The 20997-nt window shown below is 57.1% G+C and overlaps 1 protein-coding gene across 1 annotated transcript; it reads right to left on the minus strand.

The window, feature by feature from the left end:
• Positions 1 to 8449: 8449 nt before the first annotated feature.
• LOC142825313 (maestro heat-like repeat-containing protein family member 7) lies at positions 8450 to 15718 on the minus strand. The gene is made up of 10 exons (XM_075917254.1): positions 15173 to 15718; positions 14734 to 14856; positions 14134 to 14201; positions 13910 to 14015; positions 13545 to 13640; positions 13275 to 13379; positions 12750 to 12885; positions 12426 to 12520; positions 12025 to 12177; positions 8450 to 8464 (listed from the first exon to the last, which is right to left on the minus strand). Exons 1-10 carry the CDS (start codon positions 15467 to 15469, stop codon positions 8450 to 8452), a joined length of 1194 nt encoding a protein of 397 aa, XP_075773369.1. The 5' UTR covers positions 15470 to 15718.
• Between the last annotated feature and the right edge of the window lie 5279 nt (positions 15719 to 20997).

Below are 20997 nucleotides of genomic sequence, written 5' to 3' on the forward strand. Positions count from 1 at the left end.
ATCCTTAGGATTGATGGGATCCTACGCCGTACTATTAAACTGGTGCCCATCTGCCCAACAGCAGCCCAGATGGATGTTGAATTTTTAGCGATGTGATTTTATAATCCTCATCCACACACTAATAAACAAACACATTTTAAACTAAGGTCCTGTCGACTCTCACAGTAAATTCAGCAAACATTTAGCAGAGGTTGGCAAATGCCTGTTAAATGGCTTCATTACTATGTCGTCGATGTTCTGCCAGTAGCTAGAGCAGACTTTGTCACTTGTAAATTAACTAGATCTTCTAGAACTTCTGCTGCTGGAGGAAGCAGAGCCACAGACCATGGATAGGAAGAGGCAGGTGGGTGGAGTGGACATGAAAACCCAGTGCTGCTCCAAATTTTCAGGTCCCCTATGCGATTGCATAATCGGCAAATGAGTACGGGTGGCTCTGGCTCTTTGGAGATAGTTGTCATCCACTAATCCCCATCCCCACAAGGTTCCTTCCCCGTCTTACGTTCCCCGGGGCAGTACTCACCCTTGATTTTGTGTAAGAGCAGGTTTTTGCAATGTCCCCATGGTGCATAAAACCCAGCAGTCACTGGCGTGGGCACAGTGTACAGGGCCTTCGCTAAAGCGAGGCAGTAGATATCCTCCTTGGTTTGGAACCCTTCAACGGGGATGAGGTAAAACACGAAGATTAGCCTCACCGAGCGCATCCTCAGTGGATGCTCAACAGTGTCTCTGCTAATATTTTTCGGTTCAAGGTACTAGGTACAAGGGGAGGGAGCAAACAAATGTCCGAAACCAGACAAGTTTATTTTAGGGTATAAATATTGGGGTGCCTGGCCTTACCCCCTTTGCATGGCCGAAGGGACAACAGAGACTTACTGACTGAATTGCTCCTCATCCTGGAGCACTTGAGTTGGTGCACGCGTAACCACAAATCCAGGGCACTAGATCTGTGACTACACGGCTATAAACCTGGCCAAGTGCCTCTGTCACCAGACGGTGCCTGTGGTCGGTCTTTGTGCATAAAAGCGAGATCTGCAGCAGGAGCAGGCTGCGTTACCTGCACTGACCACTGATAACACCAGAGCTCCAAGAACAGAAGCACTGAGCCACGCTGCTGAGGCAACCACATCACAGCTCTTAACACTAGGAGCCCGTAAGTACTCCTGTAGACCCTGCTTTCGCTGGCATTAAGCCAAACAGCGTCCACAGAGCCCCCTGGCACTCCTGCGCCCTGCTGTGCAATGCAGAGGGAGAGATGGAGAAGAGAAAGGCCCACGTGTTCCTTTGCCCTGGCCCAGGCTAGCCTATGCCACTTCCCATGGTTCTGTGGGCCAGACTTGCAGGGCGGGGAAAAGAGATGTAGAGGTCATGGTGGGTAATCAGCAGAACATGAGCTCCCATTGTGGCGTTGGGGCTTAAAAAGCTATTGTAATTCTGGGATGTATAAACAGGAAGCGCTTGAGCAGGAGTAAAGAGGCTGTCTCGCTTCTGTGATGGATGGGAGGCCCACTGTTCTTTTCTGAACATCCCAGTATTCAGTGACTAAAGGGTTAAACCTAGCTAGCTAGAAAGTGTTGGCAGGGAGCCAGGAGCACCAGTGAGAAGAAAGAGTTCAGATCTGCATTAAAAGGGAATCTGTCTGCTGTTTTTCTTTGTGAGTTTAATCCTGGAGCCGCGGAAGGGGATGAGGGGGGGGATGAATTGAACTGGGCAGGGACATCATGCCTAAAAAAAAGAATACCTGGGCCTAGAATTGGACTGGACCTTGGAAGTGTGGATCCTTGAGTAGATAGAGAATGTTTATTTAGATGCGATCAGGTTATTTTTTTGTTTTGTTGTTTGGTTAAACTCCTCTGTGCTAAATCCATATCCCCTCCTCTCCCCACTATAACTTTAAACTGAATCCCAGGGATGCAATTGTCTGTGTTTTAATCTGTTCTTTTCTCAGTTGCGCTATAACTCCTAGCAGCCAAGTCAGCTTTACAAATGAATACCTTTTTGTTTTCTTAATATAATCACCTATTTTAAGGCTATGATCTGATTTTGTATCCTGGAAAGTAATAGGAGGTCTGTGTATACCTGCCTAAGACTAAGAGGACAGCTATCAGAAATTACAGTTTGTTTTCATTTTTCTTTTTTTCTTTCCAAGTGCTAAATAAAGGGGAATAATCACATCCCTAGATCTGCTGGCAATGCTCCTCCTAATGCAACCTAATATGCCATTAGCCTTCTTGGCTACAAGGGCACACTGTTGACTCATATCCAGCTTCTCATCCACTGTAACCCCCAGGTCCTTTTCTGCAGAACTACTACTTAGCTGGTTGGTCCCAGGCCTGTAACAATGCTTGGGATTCTTCTGTCCCAAGTGCAGGACTCCGCACTTGTCCTTGTTGAACCTCATCAGATTTCTTTTGGCTCTTGTGTAAAAGAGTTTGGGGTACCCTTCTGGAATACGTTCCCAAGTGACTTCTTCCTGCGTTCAAGAAGAAAAAGTTTTTTTCCACTTGGGTAGAGGCAGCAACCCTCCTAAGCTCAGGGAATCTGTGACCTTGGGGAGTTTTGAAGCAGAAGCCCATAGAGACACGGTATTTTAAGGTCTCTTTTGGGCCCACACCTTCTGCACTCCAAGTGCCAGAGTGGGGAACCGACTTAGCCTCTTTATTCGGCACTTGAACTTCTGCTGCTGGAGTTCTGTGCCCAGCTCTGGTGACCAGAATTCCAGATGGATGTTGATAAATTGGAGAGGGGTCATGTCAAGGCTGTTTCCCACTCTGGCACTCCAAGTGCAGAAGGTGGGGGCCCACAAGAGACTTTAAAATACCCTGCCACTGGAGGCTTGTGTTGGTGTTGCTGCCATCATCCAAATGCACAAACCCCTTTGAGAACCAGACAGGCGCATTTCAGAATTCCCTCCTGTGGGGTACCTTCCTTGTCCTTGACACTCCCTCCAGAGAGAGCTTGAAAACCTGTAATTTCTCCTAGAAGTATGGCTTGCTGTCTTAGGCACGTGCATACAGAACCTTCCGCCCTCTAGGATGCAGGAATCAGATCATGGTTTTAAAAATGTGACGTCTATTAACAAAACAAATACACTTGGTGAAACATTACTTAGAATCATAGAACCATAGAGCTGGAAGAGACCTCAGGAGTCATCAAGTCCAGCCCCTGCCCAAGGCAGGACCTATCCCAACTAAATCAACCCATCCAGGGCTTTGTCAAGCCAAGACTTAAAAACCTCTAGGGATGCAGATTCCACCACCTCCCTAGGGAACCCATCTCAGTGTTTCCCTACCCTCCTAGTGAAATAGTTTTTCCTAATATCCAACCTAGACCTTCCCCATTGTAACTTGAGACCATTGCTCCTTGTTCTGCCATCCGTCACTACTGTGAACAGCCTCTCTCCATCCTCTTTGGAACCTCCCTTCAGGAAGTTGAAGGCTGCTATCAAATCCCCCCTCGCTCTTCTCTTCTGCAGACTAAACAAACCCAAATCCCTCAGTCTCTCCTCATAGGTCATGCGCTCCAGCCCCCTAATCATTTTGGTCGCCCTCCGCTGGACCCTCTCCAATGCGTCCACATCCTTTCTATAGTGGGGGCCCCAGAACTGGACACAATACGCCAGATGTGGCCTCACCAGAGCCGAATGAAGGGGAATAATCACTTCTCTGGATCTGCTGGCAATGCTCCTCCTAATGCACCCTAATATGCCATTAGGTTTCTTGCCTACAAGGTCACACTGTTGACTCATATCCAGCTTCTCATCCACTGTAACCCCCAGGTCCTTTTCTGCTGAACTGCTACTTAGCCAGTCGGTCCCCAGCCTGCAACTATGCTCGGGATTCTTCCATCCCAAGTGCAGGACTCTGCACTTGTCCTTGTTGAACCTCATCAGATTTCTTTTGGCCCAATCCTCTAATCTGTCTAGGTCACTCTGGACCCTATCCCTGCCCTCCAGCATATCTACTGCCCTCCAGCGTATCTACTTGGTTGCTAGGTGTTACAAAGAAACTGAAAAAAGAAAGATTAAAACACAGAAAATCGCTTCCCTGGGATTCAGTTTGAAGAGTTCTAGGGTAAAGGGGGATAGTTACATGTGCTTAGCAAAAAGAAGTCCAACAAACTAAAAAAAATAACCTAGTAGCGTCTGACTAAAAATTCCCTGTTCTACTCACATCTCTCTTGTTCCAAGATTTAGTCTTTCCCTAGCCAAGAAAGTCGCTGGATTCTGCTTGCCCAGGTTCCTGGCTTAATTCACATCTTCCAGGCATGATCACACAACAACAGGCACATCACTGCTTCCAATTCAAAACCCCAAATTCTGTTTCCATTTTCTTTCCTGGCCTCCTGTCAACTCGCTTCCTGCTTCTCTAGCATTCCTGGAGACTTTCTAGGACCTTTTGTCTATGGTTTCAACCTTTCCAGGCAAGACAGTTAGGGTTAAGTCCCAAGACTTTCAGGCAACCGTCTGCTTTTGACACGACCTGCCTGTTTCGCTTCAGCTAACTCTTGCTTACTTTGGTTCAGGCCTCAGGCCTTACTTCAGGCCCATCCTTTCTAGTACAGGATGTAGTCTGGTAACAAACCCCTGAATATGGTATCAGGAAACCTGGGTTCTATTCCTGCCTCTCCCACAGGGTGCTTTTTGGAGAGGTTATTCCCTGTCTGTAAAATAAGACTAATGATACTAACCTTCCCTTTTTAGACCTACACACAGCAACTAGGGATTTTTATTAACTACTCAAATATCGGTGAGCCTGGCTCGCTAGATGAACCATCCGGTTCCTCTTGGAATCATGTTAAATGCTTGATCCCCATGACCAAAGTCTCAGATACTGGGAGAAGTGACACGGGGGAATAAAAGCTGCTGTCTGAGGTAAACTACCTGGCAGGAATCCCCTGGAATGGGAGCCATCGCTACCAGGAGCCCAGGAATAACAAGACTCCAAAAGTCCAGCTGCCAGGCAGTTTGACCATCTCCTTCAGGCCAGTGGCCCAGAATTCCAGGACATCTTTGGGCCTGGGTTTAAAAAGAGGCAGTACCGTGTGCTCAGCCCCTTTTTATCCATCCCCTTTCCCTCCATTGGCACGCAACCCTCAAATGGCCAAAGGTTTCCCTTTCCCTCCCTCCTTGGTTAAACAAGCTGGTTAAACAGCTCGAGGTGATGGAGTGATAAGCACCCACTGATAGAGTCGCTCGGGTTGCAGGGCCAGCGTAAGTCCACTTTTAAAACTGCCGGCCATAGCTGCAGCTACGGGAGGGGACTCTAGCAAGGGCCTGGAACAAGGAACAGGGCTCCACTCCTGCATGGGATTCGGGCTTCCCCCAGGCAGATGCTCTGTTGCTGCTTTCCTGTCTCTCCCTTCTCCAGGTGGAAGGGGACGGTTAGCCAGTGTTCCCTGCAAGCTGAGCTCTTGGGCGGCCAGCCAGGAGACATTCAAATGCTGCCCAGTTTGCTAGCCGGTAGCATGTGTTTCTAGTGGTGGTGCATGTGGTGTACTGGGTGTAGACATAGATCTTGTTGTTATAGTAACTGCGTTAGGTCACTGGGGGTCAGCCCAGCTGGTTTGGGTTTTTTCTAGCTAGCTCCGTGCTATGCAATAAAATGGACACTTGCAACTACTCAAGCTCTCTGTATTTCCACTGATTTCTTCCCATACTGTGAAACTCCACGTGACGTAACAGTGCACATCCGTGCATGCCTTGGTGCACATAACAAAATGTATTCCGCACAGGAGTGGGGGAAAAAGTAGAGGCATTATTGCCGCTAGCTCCTTACTGAAACACAGTGAAAGGCAGGGGAAATGAGAGATCAAAATCCTGAGACTGACAGTCCCCAGGAACAACGGGGAGAGGCTAAAGTCCCAGTTCAGCCTGACTGGCAGAGCAGGGAGCCAGGAGGGAGCCAGGGTCAGCAGAGTGGGACTGAGCTAAGGAGAGAGCAGGGGCCCGCACTGAGCTGGGGAGCAGGGCTGGCCTCGGGGAGGGAGAAGGGGAGGCCGGGGTCAGGATCGGGGGCAGTGCGACTGGCCTCAGGGAGGAAGGGGGTCAGAGGCAGCATGACTGGCCTCGGGGAGGGAGAAGGGGAGGCCGGGGTCAGGATCGGGGGCAGTGCGACTGGCCTCAGGGAGGAAGGGGGGGTCAGGGGCAGCATGACTGGCCTCGGGGAGGGAGAAGGGGGGGCCAGGGTCAGGATCTGGCCCCTCCCCCCCAGAGCTGCTTCCCATCCCCTCTTCCTTCCAGCCAGTTCCTGCCCCCCCCCCCAGCCAGTCCCTCTTCCTCCCTCCCCCCTGCCCAGGATCAAGTGTGTCCGTTTTTTTGGGGGAGGGTCTACCTGGCAACCCTACGAGTCAGACCCGGCGCAGGCACCAAGTGATGGGGACTGCCGGAACTTTGGGAACCTGAGTCTGCGGGGTGGGGGTTTGCGGCAGGTCAGGAGATGAAAGGGGAAGGCACCAAGGGTCAGGGTGTAGGAGACAGACAAATGCCCGGGGGCCAAGTGGAGACAATGAGGAAAAGGACAGGAGGGGAGGTGTCAGTGGGGGGGGGGGACAGGATGATGCTAGGAGAGGAGAGGGGAAGGGCTTTGGGGGCTAGAGGGGAGAAGGGGAGGTGCTGGGAGAAGGCTTGAAAGAAGGGGTGGGCATGAGGAAGGCGGAGATGGAGCAAGGCACGTGTAAAGGCACAGGGGCATGAGGGGAACGGGGGCAGAGGGTGGTGAGGGAGTGGGCAAAGTGGGTAGGGGCAGTGAGGGAAGGGGGAGGCACCAAGAGGGTGCAAGGGTAAGGGAAGGTGCAGGTGCCAGGGAGTCCGGGGGGTGAAGCAGAAGGGCAGACACCTGCAGGGGAGGGACCAGCAGCAGAGGAGAGACGCAGGGCAGGTGTGTAGAGGGAGGTGTTAGGAAAGGGGATGAGGAGGGGTAGCTCACATGGTCAGAGTGGGGCTACTGGAGGAGTGGGCACAGGGGGGGAGAGAAAGGCTGCTGGAGGGGGCAGGTCTCGGGAAGGCCGAGGGCAGTGAGAAGGGCAGGAGTCAGGACAGCAGAGGTGGGTGAGGGGTTGGGGGGGCAGTAGGCACCAGGGGAGCTGATGGAGGAAGGGAAGGAGACAGGGCAGCAGAGGGGAAAGGTAAGTGGTTCATAAGATATTTATGAATAACTTGGGTGCCACCCTGACACATCCAAACAAGCCACAAACTCAGTACTGGTGCACAACACAAAATGTATTGTGCTCATGGGAGGAAACTCTTAGACGGAACACTTCCCCCAGCCTCCCCACCCCCCGAGTTAATGTCTCACACATGGGTTAATGCAATTGCAGGATCGTTGCATGAGGGGGGTTTGGTGAGGGCCAAACTAATCCCTATTGGTAAGTGGATGGTGGGAAAAGTCCTTGGGGGGGGGGAGGTCACATGACACCTTTTATTTCTGGTCATGTGTCCATATTGCCCTGAAAGTGTTACCTCCAGAGGCTTGGTAATGGGGGTCAGGGGGCGTGGCTAATGGGGGTCAGGGGCGTGGCTAACGGGGGTCAAGGGGGTCAAAGAGTACATTTAAAAACATTCTTTGGGTGCACACCCTAATGAAATGTGCTGCGCACGCCTATGGGCAGAGAGCAGATCCAGTCCTGGGAGCAGGGCTGCAGCCACAGAGTTATAGACGCCGCCCAGAGAGCAGATCCGCATGCTGGGAGCAGGCCTGCAGCTGTAACCCACCCACCTGATGTGGGTCACTATCCTATGGAGTGGCACTGAGACCACGTCCAGCAAGCAATTATTACAAGGGAGCTCTTCAGCCTACGCTGAGAGGCAACTGACTTATAACTCAAGCTGTAGCAGCTCCTGCCCTAAGCTCCAACAGTCCCAGGTTCTAATCCACCTGGTGGCAGTTGCACAGCCATGGAAGCAGAGGGGCCAGGGAACCCTCTGTACAGGACCCCTCCCCCCCACACACACACCCTTGCTTCCTGGAATCAACCACCTAGGTGAATAAAGCTGGAAACTACATGCCTATAGCTGTGCGCCTTTGCTTTCAATTGCTACAGCCATTCTAAAGTGCCCAGATCTCACAACTAAAAAGAAGATGTCCCAATGAGCTGCTAAGCTGTGCTGCCTGCCTCGGACAAGTAGCTCCAAGAAGAGTGAGTGCTGTAACTCTGGAGCCTAATGATGGTGGTGTCCTCCAGCCATTTTCAGATTAGTACAGCTGCCTCCCTGTGAACCAGGTGCCAGCTGGCCATGGGGTCCCATAGACCTGGCTTGTGCAGCCTAACCTGATAACCAAGCAGCCCATCCATTACTAGCCAGCTGATTACCTTGGACATGGGAGACCATCGCACTCGTAATTCCTGGGGCCTTCACGCACTGACAGGGTTTGACTCGATCGGCCAGCTAGGGAGAAAGAAATAAACAGAACGCAGAGGAGTCACCAAGAGATCAGAAGACCAGCATGATGCCTTACAGGCCATTCAGCTGTGAAGAGTCACCAAGACAGGGCAGGTGATACTAACCTGAGTTAGTCCATTAGCTGCGGCTAGGCTGGGCCATGAGAGGAGAGACAGGCAGTAAAACTGCAGCTGTCAGACCATAAGGAGGACACGGAGGTTTCCAAACCAGCTCAGAGAACAGGGCTGGGTAAGATGCAACCCACCTAACAGTGTGATCTGGCCACTTTGTGTTTAGATCCTGCTGCCCATGCCGCCGAATTCTAAGTGGTGACTCAGGCAGCAGGATCCGATTTTAAATGATTCACGGCTCATGGTTACGGCAGGGGCAGGAGCCACGAGCCCTTTAAAAAGCTGCAGCCACGCTGGACAGCTGCCAGTAGTGGCAAATCTGTGAGCTCTTTTCTGTGCTTTTAATTGAAAGCCTCAGCCACGGAGAACTCTGAGGGTGAGCTAGTCCACAACACCGCCCCTTCTGCCTCAGGCTCCGCCCCTTCTGTGGGTGGAGCCGGCCTATGACCCCATACCAAAATCCATTAAGTGGCCCCCTTCTGAAAATTATCGCCCAGCCCTGTCACAGAATCATAGAAAAGTCTGAGTGGAAGGGACCATGATAGGTCCAGTGTTTCGCAAACTTTTTTTATAATGTACCCCCTTTAAAAAAAAATGTGTAAGTACCCCCAGTACCTACAGTTTTCAGACACACACAATTTTTTTCTACCGTTGCAACACATTTGTTTAAACAACTGCATCGTAGCCGGGCGGGCGATGGCATTTTTGGGTGTAAAAGGTACAAAAAGAATAAAGCGCTGTCAAACTGAAAACTAAAATTCAGTTTTCTCCAAATTTCAGTTGTGTTGACGTGTCCCCCAGACATCTCTTGAGTACCTTTAAGGGGACTCGTACCACTGGTCGAGAAGCACTGATCTAGTCCACCCCTGCACCGAGACAGGACCAAGCATGTTTGTCTCACCTCTTGGCTCCTAGGACACGGCTTGAACTAACGCACTTGGAAAGACATTATCGTATATACGCCCAAAGTGCTTCGTCTCAGTTTATTACCATAAAATCTAACTGACCAAACTCTGACCTTTCATTTCCCTGTCACTTGGCCAGCCACAGCCTCACAAGCCTTCGGCATCGATCTCAAAGCCTTCGTCACGCTTTTACACACCTGTGCTGACACGCTTGTGAGCCAGGCACACTTGTGCGACACGTCCCAAAGCACTTGCTCCAGGGCATGACATCGCACTTGCCTGCCTTTGATGGACAGGGAAAGGGAGACCTGAAAGGCCTCTCCAAGGTCACCAGCGCGAGAGTGAGCGCAGAATTGAGGAGCAAGGGTCTAACACACAACTCTGTGCCTTAGTCACTAGGTGGCATTAGATTAGAACCCGGGAGTTCTTACACCCAACCCCCTACCCCCTCCACTAGGCCATGCTGCTGGCCTCCCGCCTCTCCCCCAGGGCTTGGAGACAGACGGGAGGCTGGAGCCAGCCTGCGCAGAAGGGGCTGTAACGCTTACAGCTCGTTCATGACACTGCCCCTGCGCAGCCGCTCTCAGATCCACACTCGGAACCCACGAGAAACACCCCAAGAGCGGAGATGAAACCGCCACTCACCTGCAGCCCAGCTTCCAGGAAGGGCAAAGCAAAAGCGGAGCTCGCGGATTCCAGCCCAGCCTGGCACCTGCTTCCTGAACTTTGGCCCCTTTCCTCCAAGATAGCAGGAGGCTGCTCTGGGCCTTTTGTGCCCACGACGGGGCAGAAAAGCAAACTCAGCTGTTGGTTCCATCTTGCGGGCAGAGCCCCGGCAGACAGTGGCAGGCGGGGGTATCGACTGACCCTCCAACCCAGGATATTCCCCCCACACCTGGATTCGCTTCCTAGTCATCCCCATCTCCCTGCACGATCCTTGTTTCTCAACCCGCCGGTCCGAGAAATTGTCAGAGCAGGTTGATCCCGACCTTGCCAAGGGCTTAGGTTACATCACAAGTCTTTGCCGCCACAGCTGGCTTGGCTTGGGTGTGTGGCAAAAGCCCCCCCCCCCCGCCCCCCCCCCCGCTGGCACAGCTATTCTGGCAAAGCCGCCAGGGCAAATGGCAACTCTGCCGAAAAGCATCTGCTGGCTTTAAGCTCCCTGCGAGCTGTTCTCATCGCTCAGCCATCACCACCACTGCCCTGCCTCTGTCCTGCTCCTCATCCCCCCGCCCCCACTCCTATCCCCGGCTCTCCTCCATCTCCTCCCCCTTCCCTTCTCCTGCCCCTCCCCATTTCCACCTGCCCTGCCCATCCCCGTCCTCTCCCTCCCCCCGTCTGTCCCCCTCTTATGTGAGGGCTTTGCTGGAAACGCCTCTCCCCCCCAAGCCAGGGAGATCTCCCCTCCGGGAACAATTCAGCCCCCCCCATCTCGCTCCCTCCACTCCACAGTATTTCCTCCATTCCCCACAGTTGAAAATTGAGCTCCCCCATCCCCTCAGGTGACAGTCGGGCTCCCCCATACGCAGCTGCCTAGGTAGGCACCTCCGCAGCCAGAGCCTGCCCCTGGCGCCCACGTCCCCTCCCCGACTGCCTGTCCCAGGCGACCACCTGAACCTGCGTCCCCCATTCCCTCAGATCACAGCTCCCTCCCTGACCCTGCACCCCCCGACACCCCTCCCCCAGGCCAGACTCCTCTCTGGCACCCGCACCCCCTCCCCCAAACCCTCTGCTCCCCCTTCACCCAGGTCACAGCTCCCTCCCTGACCCTGCACCCCCCCGACACCCCTCCCCCAGGCCAGACTCCTCTCTGGCACCCGCACCCCCTCCCCCAAACCTTCTGCTCCCCCTTCACCCAGGTCACAGCTCCCTCCCTGACCCTGCACCCCTCTAGAGCCCCTCCCCCAGGCCAGAGTCCTCCCCTGCACCCATACCCCCTCCTGGACCCTGCACCCCTATCCACCGCCCCAGATCATACCCCCCCCCCTGCATCCAGGCTCCACCCCTAAGCTCCCTTCTGCACCCAACCGCCCCGTCCCAGACCCCAAACCCCTCGGTAGAAATGTGGCCCTTGATCAGTTGCCAAAATGGCCCCCCCATTACAAATTATTGACAAAGCCTTATCCAAATGTTTTTTGAAACATTGTTTAATGAGAATGTAAATACAATTCAATACAATTGGGAGGGTTGGGGGGAGGGGGACGCAGCTGCTGGCTCCTCAGCTCTTGCTGCTCTCACTGGGTGTCTTCCTGCTGCAAGGGAAGCAGAAACCGTCACATTCATCCCTGGGGACTCAGGGGAACTGGCCCCCCAGCATTTCCACCCTCCTCCCCCCTGCTCTCTGGTCACCCCCCGTCAGGCCCGCAGGGTGAGCTCCTGACCCCCCCCCCCCCCCAGAGCTCCTGACACCTCGGCCCCCTCCCGCCTCCTAGGACAGTTTCTGTGTTCAGAGCCTTCCCCACCCCCAGGGACGCTCGCAGGGGCAGGAGGGATTCTGCCAGCAGGGACGTGGGGTGGGGGCAGCCTGAGGAAAGGGGCGGGGGACTCCCTGAGGGGATGGGAAGGAGACCCTGGCCCTGCCCCACTCTCCTGATCTGCTCCGGCTGCTCACTATGTATTCCAGGAGCTGATGGGCCTGCCCATGCAGGGCGTGGGCCAGGACCAGCCCGGCCTGGCTGGGGCGCCGCAGGGGGGAGCGGGCAGCGAGCAGAGCCTTGTCCAAAAAGCAATTCTCCTGCTCTGCTGTGAAGAGCTGCCCAAAGACCTGGAATCAAGAGCACAGGAGGTTTCAGCTGACGGCCCAGAGCCCGGCCCCAACTCCTGGGGCTAAAACAGCTTCCTCCTCCCCCAAACTCCCTTCCAGACCCTGCACCCAGACGCTCTCCTCACCCGGCACCCCAACCCCTGCCCCAGGTCACAGCTTCCTCCTGCCCCCAAGACCCTCCTACCCCCACGAGGGCCCCAGCCAGCCCCACCCCCGAGCCCTGCCCTGCCCTGGCAGCGCGTCCTTACCTCTCCCACCCGCACGCTGTTGCCGTGAGCCAGGACCCATCTTTCTTTGTAGTAGTGTCTGCACCACAGGTCCTCTGCCTGGTGGATGTTGAGGCCTGCAAGAGACACAACAGGGTCATTCTGCTGGCAGGTCTGAGCCCTTCCCCTCCCACGGGTCCCTGCAGGCATCCCTGGGCAAATGGAGGGGCACAGGGGGCAGAAGGGGAACACAGAGGGACGCATCCCCCCTTGGGCCAGTCTGGGGGAAAAGGGCTGGGTCCCCTCCCCCCGCCGCCGGCACCCTCAGGGTGTCCCTGGGGCCCAGGTCCCGGCTGGGTTCCTTACCCCTGTGGTGCAGGAGGAGTTGATACAGGCTGTGCACCCCCTCCCGGGCCAGCCGGCTGACGTCTTCGGATGGGTCCGAAATAAAAAGGCCCAGCTGGGCCACGTGGTGACCCATCCTCGGCCAGTCGGCGGAGTTCTGAGGGGAGAGAAGAGGGGGGGTCCCTCAGCATCCTGGGGCTGCACGTCCCATGCAAACGGCCGCCGAGGCGGGTCTGAGCTCGGGGGACGGACAGAGACACCTCCCGGGGCGGGGCGGGGCCGGCCTTGCGAGGAGACAACCCTGAGCAATGGCCCCGACTGAAGGGTCACTCCGGGGGTGGAACAAGGGGATCCACTGACGGCCACTCCCCAGTCCCCAGGCCCAGTCCCTCAAGAGCCCCCCTGAAGGGCCCAGGGTCGCCCCTCCCCGGGGAAAGGAGAACGCGGCCCATTCCCGGCCCATTCCCAGCCCTGCCTCTGCCTCCCGGGGACGCTCCCAGCCCCGCGCCCTGCAGCCCCAGACCCCCCGGCTCCGAGGTCACTTACGTCAAACCCCGGGAGGGTGGTGGCGACTCCCAGCAGGGCCGTGGTGCTGCCAAGGGCCCTGGCTCGCTCCTGGGGCAGGCGGGACTCCAGCCACGGGCTCAGGTGCTGGGGGGGAAAGAGGCAGGTCAGGACCCGTAGGGAGGTGCCGGTTCTGGGCAGAGCCTGGGGCTCCTCTCGGACTGTGCCCCCCCCAGCCACTGACACTGCTCCTCTCTCGGCCCCCCCCCGAGGAAGCAGGGACAATGGCCCCGTCCCCCCCACGGGGCTCACCTCCATTATGAGCTGCAGCCGGGCGGTGTCTGGGGACTCGGCGAGGAGGCTCGCCAGTAGGGCCTGGAGGTCGTAGGGAAGGGCCCGGATGAACTGCTGCAAGACAAGGGGGAGCCCTGGGTCAGAGGGGGGTTGGGGGATCCAGGCCACCCGCTGGCTCCGGGGTGCAGCCTTGAGCAGGGTCTGAGCCGCCTCGCAGAGCAGGGAGGAGCCCAGGCTGGGCATGGAAGGGACGGGCCCCCCGGGAGAGCAACGGGAACCCTGGAGGGAAGGATCCAAACCTGCAGCTTCTTCCCTCCCTCTGCCCCCCCCCCCCCTCTCTGGAGCTCCAGCCCAGCCCGGGAGCAGGGCCCGGAGGGACGTACCTGCGTGTGGATGGGCTCCTGCTGCCAGTCCCCAGACACTGTCTGTCCCACGGCCGCCGTCAGCAGGGGGCTCAGGAGCTGGGCCCGCAGGGGAGGCTGCAAGGTGCTGGCAGGAGAGAGGGGCAGAGACTGTTAATTCAGCAGCAGGAGACAGAGACTTTCCCACTCCCTGGCCAGGGGATCTGCTCTGGGGGGAGTCGGCGGGGGGGGGGGGGGGTCGGTACCTGAGGCTGCAGGCGGCGTTGAGGCAGTCGGCCAAGACCAGCGGGGGGGGCGAGTCCTCCATGATCTCCTGGGAGACCCAAGTAGACAAAGGGGCGTGAGGCTGAGGCCCCCAAGAGACGCTCACACGGCCAGCGCCCCCACCCAGCAGGATCCAACCCCACTGCCTCCCGCTGCCCTGTAGCCCCCCTGCCCGACACAGGGCCCCTCCCAGCACCCCCCTCCCAAACCGGGACCAGCTCAATCCTTGTCCCCAGGCCGTCTCCTGCCCCTCCCTGCCCTGGTGACCAGCCTCTGAACCTCCTCATCCCTGCTCCCCAGGCGCATCCCCAGCAGCCCGCTCGGCTCCCTTCCAGCCCCCCATGGCCCGGGGAGACCCCTCCCTGTCCCGAATCCCCCTTCCTGTCCGGCACCCCAGACCTGCCCCATTTCTGTGTCCCTCCCTCCTCCAGCACCCCACCCACCCTCCCCATGTCCACCTCCAGCCCTCCTGGTTCCACCCATCCCGTTTCCAGCACCCCCACCCGCCGCCATGGCCCAGGCAGACCCGCGTCCACCCCACGTATCCCCTTCCCTCCTCCTGGCTGCCGCGACTCGCTTACAACGATCCTGGCCATCATGGTGTCCTTGCAGCAGCGCGGCGCCAGGGTGTCCTCGCCCCTTTGGAGGGCGGCGAGGCAGGCGAGGGGGATGGCCAAGAGGAACCGCTGCAGGGCGGCTGGGCTCTGCACCCCAGAGAGAGTCTGTGAGCCTGGGGCCTGCCTGCCCCCCACGGACAGCTGCAGGGCTCAGGTCTCCCAGGAGTGGAGGTGGGAGCTGCTGGTTGTCTAAGCACCCGCACTCCCCCCCAACTGCTGCCTCAGGCTTGTGGGGGCCCAGCTGGTGCATGACAAGAGCCCCCAGCTTGGGGGGTCCAGGTCATGCAGGAGAAGGGGCCCCAGGGGGATCCCCAGGGACAAGCCCCTCCCGGAGGGGGGGGGGGGACGTGCTGGGAAGGGGCCGGACAATCTCGGGTCCCCCCCGTGTGGAGAAGGTTCCTACCGTGTCCCGGGTGTGGAGCTGCTCTTCGATGTCGTAGATGGCCCCTTCCTCCACCCGGGAGTCCACCCGCTCCTGGCAGAGCTCCGCCGAGGCGCAGGGGGGCTCTGTGCGGGAGGGAAGGGACCAGGGTGACTCCAGCGGCCAGCAGGGGTCACGCGCCCCCATGTCAGGGACCCAGGGCAGGTTGGGCCCCACACGCCCCTCGCAGGGACCCATCCCCCTGCCACCCTCACATCTGCCAACGCCCTCAGCAGAGCCCCCACCAGGAACAAGAGAGCCAAGCAGCCCCCCCCCCATCCATTGCCCTGGCTGCGGGGCAGACACTGGGGCTGCCCCCCCGGGGTACTGGGTGAGCCCCTGGGCCCAGCGTGTTCACGGCCCCTCACCTGGGTCTGAGCGGCTGCGGGAGGTGGCCCGGCTGCAGCTGGAGGCCCAGGCGCTGCTGCTGACGGACCTGGACCCACAGCTGCAGGGGCTGGTGCGGGGAGCGACGGGCTGGGGGCTCCCGGAGACTGGCAGGTCCCCGGGGGCCGGGCAGGGCGATGCCCCCTGGTGGTAATGGGGGCTGGGCTCCCGGGGCAGGTGTTTCTCTCCACAGAGGAGGCCCCGGAGCCACCCTACCCGGCTCCCCCGCTGGGCTGGGTCCCGCCTGCCCAGCCGCCTCTGGAGCCAGGTCCGGGGGGGCCTGGCCGGTGGGCGAGTCGCCCCGAGCTGGTGGGATCCAGCTTCCCCGCCCGCGGGGACGGAGAAGCTGCTCCCCACCGGCCCTGGGGCCATCTTCAGGGCTTTCTTGAACCACAGCCGAAAACGTTTGGCCATGCTGGAAATGAGGGGAGCAAAGGGGAGCTTGGGGCGCAGCCTGATGAACGAAATCCAGGGGTTCCAGCTCCCCAGAGCGACTGCCCCAGCCCCCAAATGGCCCCTTGCTTATCGGTTCGGTCTTGCACAGGCACTGCAAGGACCTGAGGGTATGTCTACACTACCCCGCTAGTTCGAACTAGGAGGGTAATGTAGGCATACCGCACTTGCAAATGAAGCCCGGGATTTGAATTTCCCGGGCTTCATTTGCATAAGCGGGGAGCCGCCATTTTTAAAACCCCGCTCGTTCGAACCCCGTGCAGCGCGGCTACACGGGGCACGAACTAGGTAGTTCGAACTAGGCTTCCTAGTTCAAACTACCGTTACTCCTCATTCCACGAGTCTCCTGCCCATCAACAGCCCCTTCTTGGCCAATCAGGGGAGAATCTAAGGTGTGGGGGGTGGAGCGTTCTCCCCAAAGACACCGGCATAGACTTGTTCCAGCCCCACCTCCCCAGTCCCCACAATGGGGGCTGCATCCCCCACCCCACGGCTCCTGCAAACCACCCCCCGTCCTTCAGCTAGTCTGTTGGGTCCCAAGCTGGGGGAGGCAGCAAGGGAAGGTCACAGAGGAGGCAAGAACAGAGCAGAAATGTGGGGGGATGGAGGAAAAGGGAAACCAACCAGGAGAAAGCCCCAGTGGCGCTAAGGACGCAGCCCAGGTGAGGAATCACCTTCTGGCCCTTGACCGAGGGCTGGGCCTGCCTTGAACCCAGCCGGCCCCGGGCGGGATCCAACCCCTGGGGGCTCTTACCTTCGTCACAAAGGTGTCGGGATGTGGAACTCACAGAACGCGAACGAACCGTGAGGAGGAGACGCACCAGAGCTAAAGCAACCGGGGGTCTCCAAAGTCCCCTGGGCCCGCCCCCCGCTTTTATCAGCCTGAGATGTGGGTCCCTCTGTGAGGTCACCACCTCCCCACCTGCCCTTTGCCTTATATGCTGAGGGCTGCCCAAAGCCCCTGTGAGGTCACCGCCCCCCCCCCACCCTGCCAGGCAAATGTCCTGCCTCTGGCCACCCCCCTGGGAAGTTTGAGCCATTACTAGGGGTCCCTCCCCCTCCCTCATAGGCTGCTCCCTGCCCTACACTGCAGGCTTCTTGCACGAGAGCTGTTTCACGCCGGAGTTCTTGCGCAAAAGGTCTCGTGCAAGAGTGCCTCCACCCTGCCATAGGCTTTTGCACAAGAGCGTCCATGGCAGTGTGAACGCTCTCTTGTGCAAGAAAGCTCTGATGGTCATTTTAGCCATAAAAGTGTCTTGCTCAAGAAGCCCCTGGTGCCCGTCCACGCTGCCTTCTTGCACAACAGCTCTTGCACAAAGGGGGCTTAGTCATCGTCGGGAGAGGAATAACTCCTGTGCAAGGAGCCCTGTTCTCTGATGCTTTACTGCAAATTTACTTCTGCAAGAACACACGTAGAGTGTAGACGCGCCACAAGTTTTTTCGCAAGAACACGCAAAAACAAGCCATGTGGATGTTTTCTTTTTAGGCAAAAGCCCCTTTTTGCACAAGATCGGTCGGCCTTTTTGCAGAAATAGGGATCTTGTGGGAAAAGGGGGTTTTTTGCACAAAAAGTAAACATCCACACGGCTTGGTTTTGCGCACAAACCCCGAGCACAAAAACGGATCGGCAGAAAATATGCAAATGACATTGCGTGTCATAGAGTCCCTCGTTAGCATATTTGTTGCCAAAAAAACTCGTTGCGTAGACGTAGCCTAGGAGAGAAGCGATCTCAGACACAAAGCCCTTCAGTAAGAGGGCATAGCCCTGGGGCGTGGTAGGAGACGTACGGCAGACATGGGAGGTCACTCTCCTAGCTATTTGGCACGGAGGAGGCCTCAGCTGGAGCACTGTGTCCAGATCTCAGGGCCATGCTTTAGGAGAGAGAGTCCAGAGGGGAACTATGAAAAGGGATTAGGGACGTTAGATATTCACTGAGTAGTCAATTAACCTCATGATTTCTTATCGGTTACTTGACTTTTCGATAGTCCCCAGGGGCCAGCTGTCTCAGTCCTGGCTCGCGCTGGGTGCGGGACCTACCCCCTCTGCGGCTCTGCATTTACAGTGTGTTAGGAGCCAGGCAGGCAGGCAGCCTCGCTCAGTTCCAGTTTGCACCAGGTCCAGAAGCTCAGACCCAGCCCCCAGGCAAGGGCTGCTGCCAGCTTGTGCTGCTGCCTCTGATACAGAGGCAGCAGTACGGAGTGCCAGGAGGGAACTGGTCTAAAAAGCACCTCCCCTTGCGACCTGGCTGCCTGTCATCCCACGCTGCTGCCTCCGTTTTTGGCGAGAGAGAGCCGCCTGTCTTGAGACACCGGTGGGGAGTCGGATTTTCAAAAGGCAAGTCTCTGTCCTTTGTGAGCCTTCCAAAGCGCTTCGGTGGGAAGAGGGGGCAGGAAGGCGGAAGACACTCAGGAATTGTAGCACCCAAATCCACGGAGTGTTTCGCCAGCACCTCCTGCAACAGAGCCCAATCCCTGACAGGCTTTTAGGCAAGATAGATCATTTGAAAAAATGACAGACACAGGGTTTTCCGTCACCGCTCTCCCTTTCTTTTATTTCCCTGGGCTAACTGGCTTGTTCCTCTTTGGCTAAGGATGGAAGGGTATGTCTACACTACAATGTTAATTCGAACTAACGGACGTTAGTTCGAACTAACATTCATAGCCGCTACAGTAGCGCTCCGCTAGTTCGAATTTGAATCGAACTAGCGGAGCGCTTAGTTCGAACTAGGAAAACCTCATTTTACGAGGCTTAAGCCTAGTTCGAACTTACTAGTTCGAATTAAGGGCTGTGTAGCCCCTTAATTCGAACGAGTGGGAGGCTAGCCCTCCCCAGGTTTCCCTGGTGGCCACTCTGGCCAACACCAGGGAAACTCTATGCCCCCCTCCCGGCCCCGGACCCCTTAAAGGGGCACGGGCTGGCTACGGTGCCCGTGCCAGGTGCAAGCCTGCCAGCACCCAGCCAGCAGACCCTGCACCTGGCACGGCACAGAGCCACCCACCCGATGTCCCTCAGCCCACCCCCTCTTCCCGGGACCAGGCTGGCGGCTCCCGGAAGCTTGCCCGGGACCACAAGTGGCGGGTACATTCCTGGGCTAGTGCGGACATCGTGGACCTCGTCCACGATCTCCGCACTAGGCACAGGAAAGTGGCCATCTAGGGCAGGAGAGCTGCCAGCCTGGCCACCCAGGAGCAGGTTTGCATGAAAATCAAGGGGGTCCACTGAGACCCCCGACCCTGAGCCCTGAGCTTACAATGGCCGTCCTGGGTCAGACCAAAGGTCCATCTAGCCCAGTAGCCTGTCTGCCGACAGCGGCCAACCCTAGGGACCGTGGAGGGGATGGACCAAAGACAGTGACCAAGCCATTTGTCTCGTGCCATCCCTCTCCAGCCTTCCACAAACTTTGGGCAGGGACACCACTCCTACCCCATGGCTAAGACTACTCCATGGACCCAACCTCCATGACTTGATCTCACTTCCCTTTCAACTCTGTTCTAGTTGTAGCCTTCACAGCCTCCTGCAGCAAGGAGTTCCACCGGTTAACTATTTGCTTTGTCAAGAACAACAACTTTCTCTTACTAGTTTCAAGCCTGCTACCCAGTCCTTTCCTTTGGTGTCCTCTAGTCCTTCTTTATGGGAACTCAGGAAGAACTTTTCTGAATGCACCCTCTCCACCCAACCCCTGCTTTTAGAGACCTCTATCCTGTCCCCCCTCCGTCTCCTCTTTTCTAAGCTGAACAGTCCCAGTCTCTGTAGCCTCTCTTCATCTGGGACCTGTTCCCAACCCCTTATCATGTTAGTTGCCCTCCCCTCTCCCAGCCTTAATCTTCCCCTCTCCCACCTCCTTTTCCCAGTCTCCCCCAGTTTTGTTCAATAAAGACAGAGTCAATGTTGGAAGAAACGTTATCTTTATTTTGTACATCAAGAAGAAGGGGGGCTAGGGAAGGGTAAGTGGAAGGAGGTGAGGGAGGAATGGGGTACGAGCCCCCGATGGGGAGGACTGGGCTGGCTCTGCAGGCTTCTGGGGGTGGAAGCTCTCCTGCAGCCCCCCGATTACCCCCTCTCCCCAGATGGCAGCCTGCGGCAAGTGCAGCCGGGCTGATGGCCGAGTGGTGTCATGTGCCCAGTGTGGGTACTCCGGGCACTCCAAGCCAGGACTGGTTTTCAAGCGGGGCACCCCTTAGAACTGTCTGTCCGGGGTGGGGGTCGGGACCCTTTAAGCGCAGCCCTCGGCTAGCCTGAGACTGCATCTCCACGCTCTAAGTCCTCCTCTGATGCCCTGCTGGCACTGCTTCCGGCCATCCTTAAGCCCTGTTCAGAGTCCACTCAATGTGGACTTGCTAGTTCGAATTAGCAAAACTAGTTTTTAGTTCTAGACGCGTTAGTTCGAATTAGCTTAGTTCGAACTAGCGCTGTAGTGTAGACATACCCGAAGAGAGGAGCCAGCAGGGGTAGAATGAATTGTGTACCAGGTCCTGGAAACAAGAGCATCTCCTCCAGATCACCCATCCACACCTGAACTGTTTAAAAGCTTGGCTGCCAATAAAGACACCTTAGCTCAGCAAATGCCAAGCCAGGCACCTGTGTTTGGACACGAGGGGTGCACAGGGATGTGAGAACCAGGAAGGCTGATCTGTGAATTCACCCCCAACCGTCCCAGTACAAGACAGACGCTTGCGCCAACCAGCAGGGTTCACTGCTCCTCCGGTTTGGCTTGGACAAAGGTGGCCATCTGTTTGGTGTTCGCGTCTCGGAGCTGCGCCAGCTGCCTCTGGCCACGGCGGAGCAGATACTCGATGTGCATCACGTCGGCCCGGGGGATGCTGGCGTTCTTCCGGAACTCGGCCTGGATGCGAGGCAGGAATCCCGGCTTCTCCCGGCCGGTGCGCAGGAACTGCCTGTACAGGCTCAGGACGTGCTTCTGCAGCTTGCTATGCCGGGCCATGGTGCGCCTGGGGAGCCCTCCCAG

Source organism: Pelodiscus sinensis, unplaced genomic scaffold (genome assembly GCF_049634645.1).
Source record: "Pelodiscus sinensis isolate JC-2024 unplaced genomic scaffold, ASM4963464v1 ctg50, whole genome shotgun sequence".
NCBI classification, from domain to species: domain Eukaryota; kingdom Metazoa; phylum Chordata; order Testudines; family Trionychidae; genus Pelodiscus; species Pelodiscus sinensis.

Excerpts from the sequence above, each read along its gene's own strand:
- LOC142825313 (XM_075917254.1), bottom strand. The coding sequence starts at position 15,469 with ATGGGGGGGGGGCTGCTTGGCTCTCTTGTTCCTGGTGGGGGCTCTGCT. Across the intron at positions 12,521-12,749 it reads ACTCCTCCTGCACCACAGGG|GCCTCAACATCCACCAGGCA; the intron begins GTAAGGAACCCA and ends TGTCTCTTGCAG. Across the intron at positions 12,178-12,425 it reads ACAGCGTGCGGGTGGGAGAG|GTCTTTGGGCAGCTCTTCAC; the intron begins GTAAGGACGCGC and ends TCTTGATTCCAG.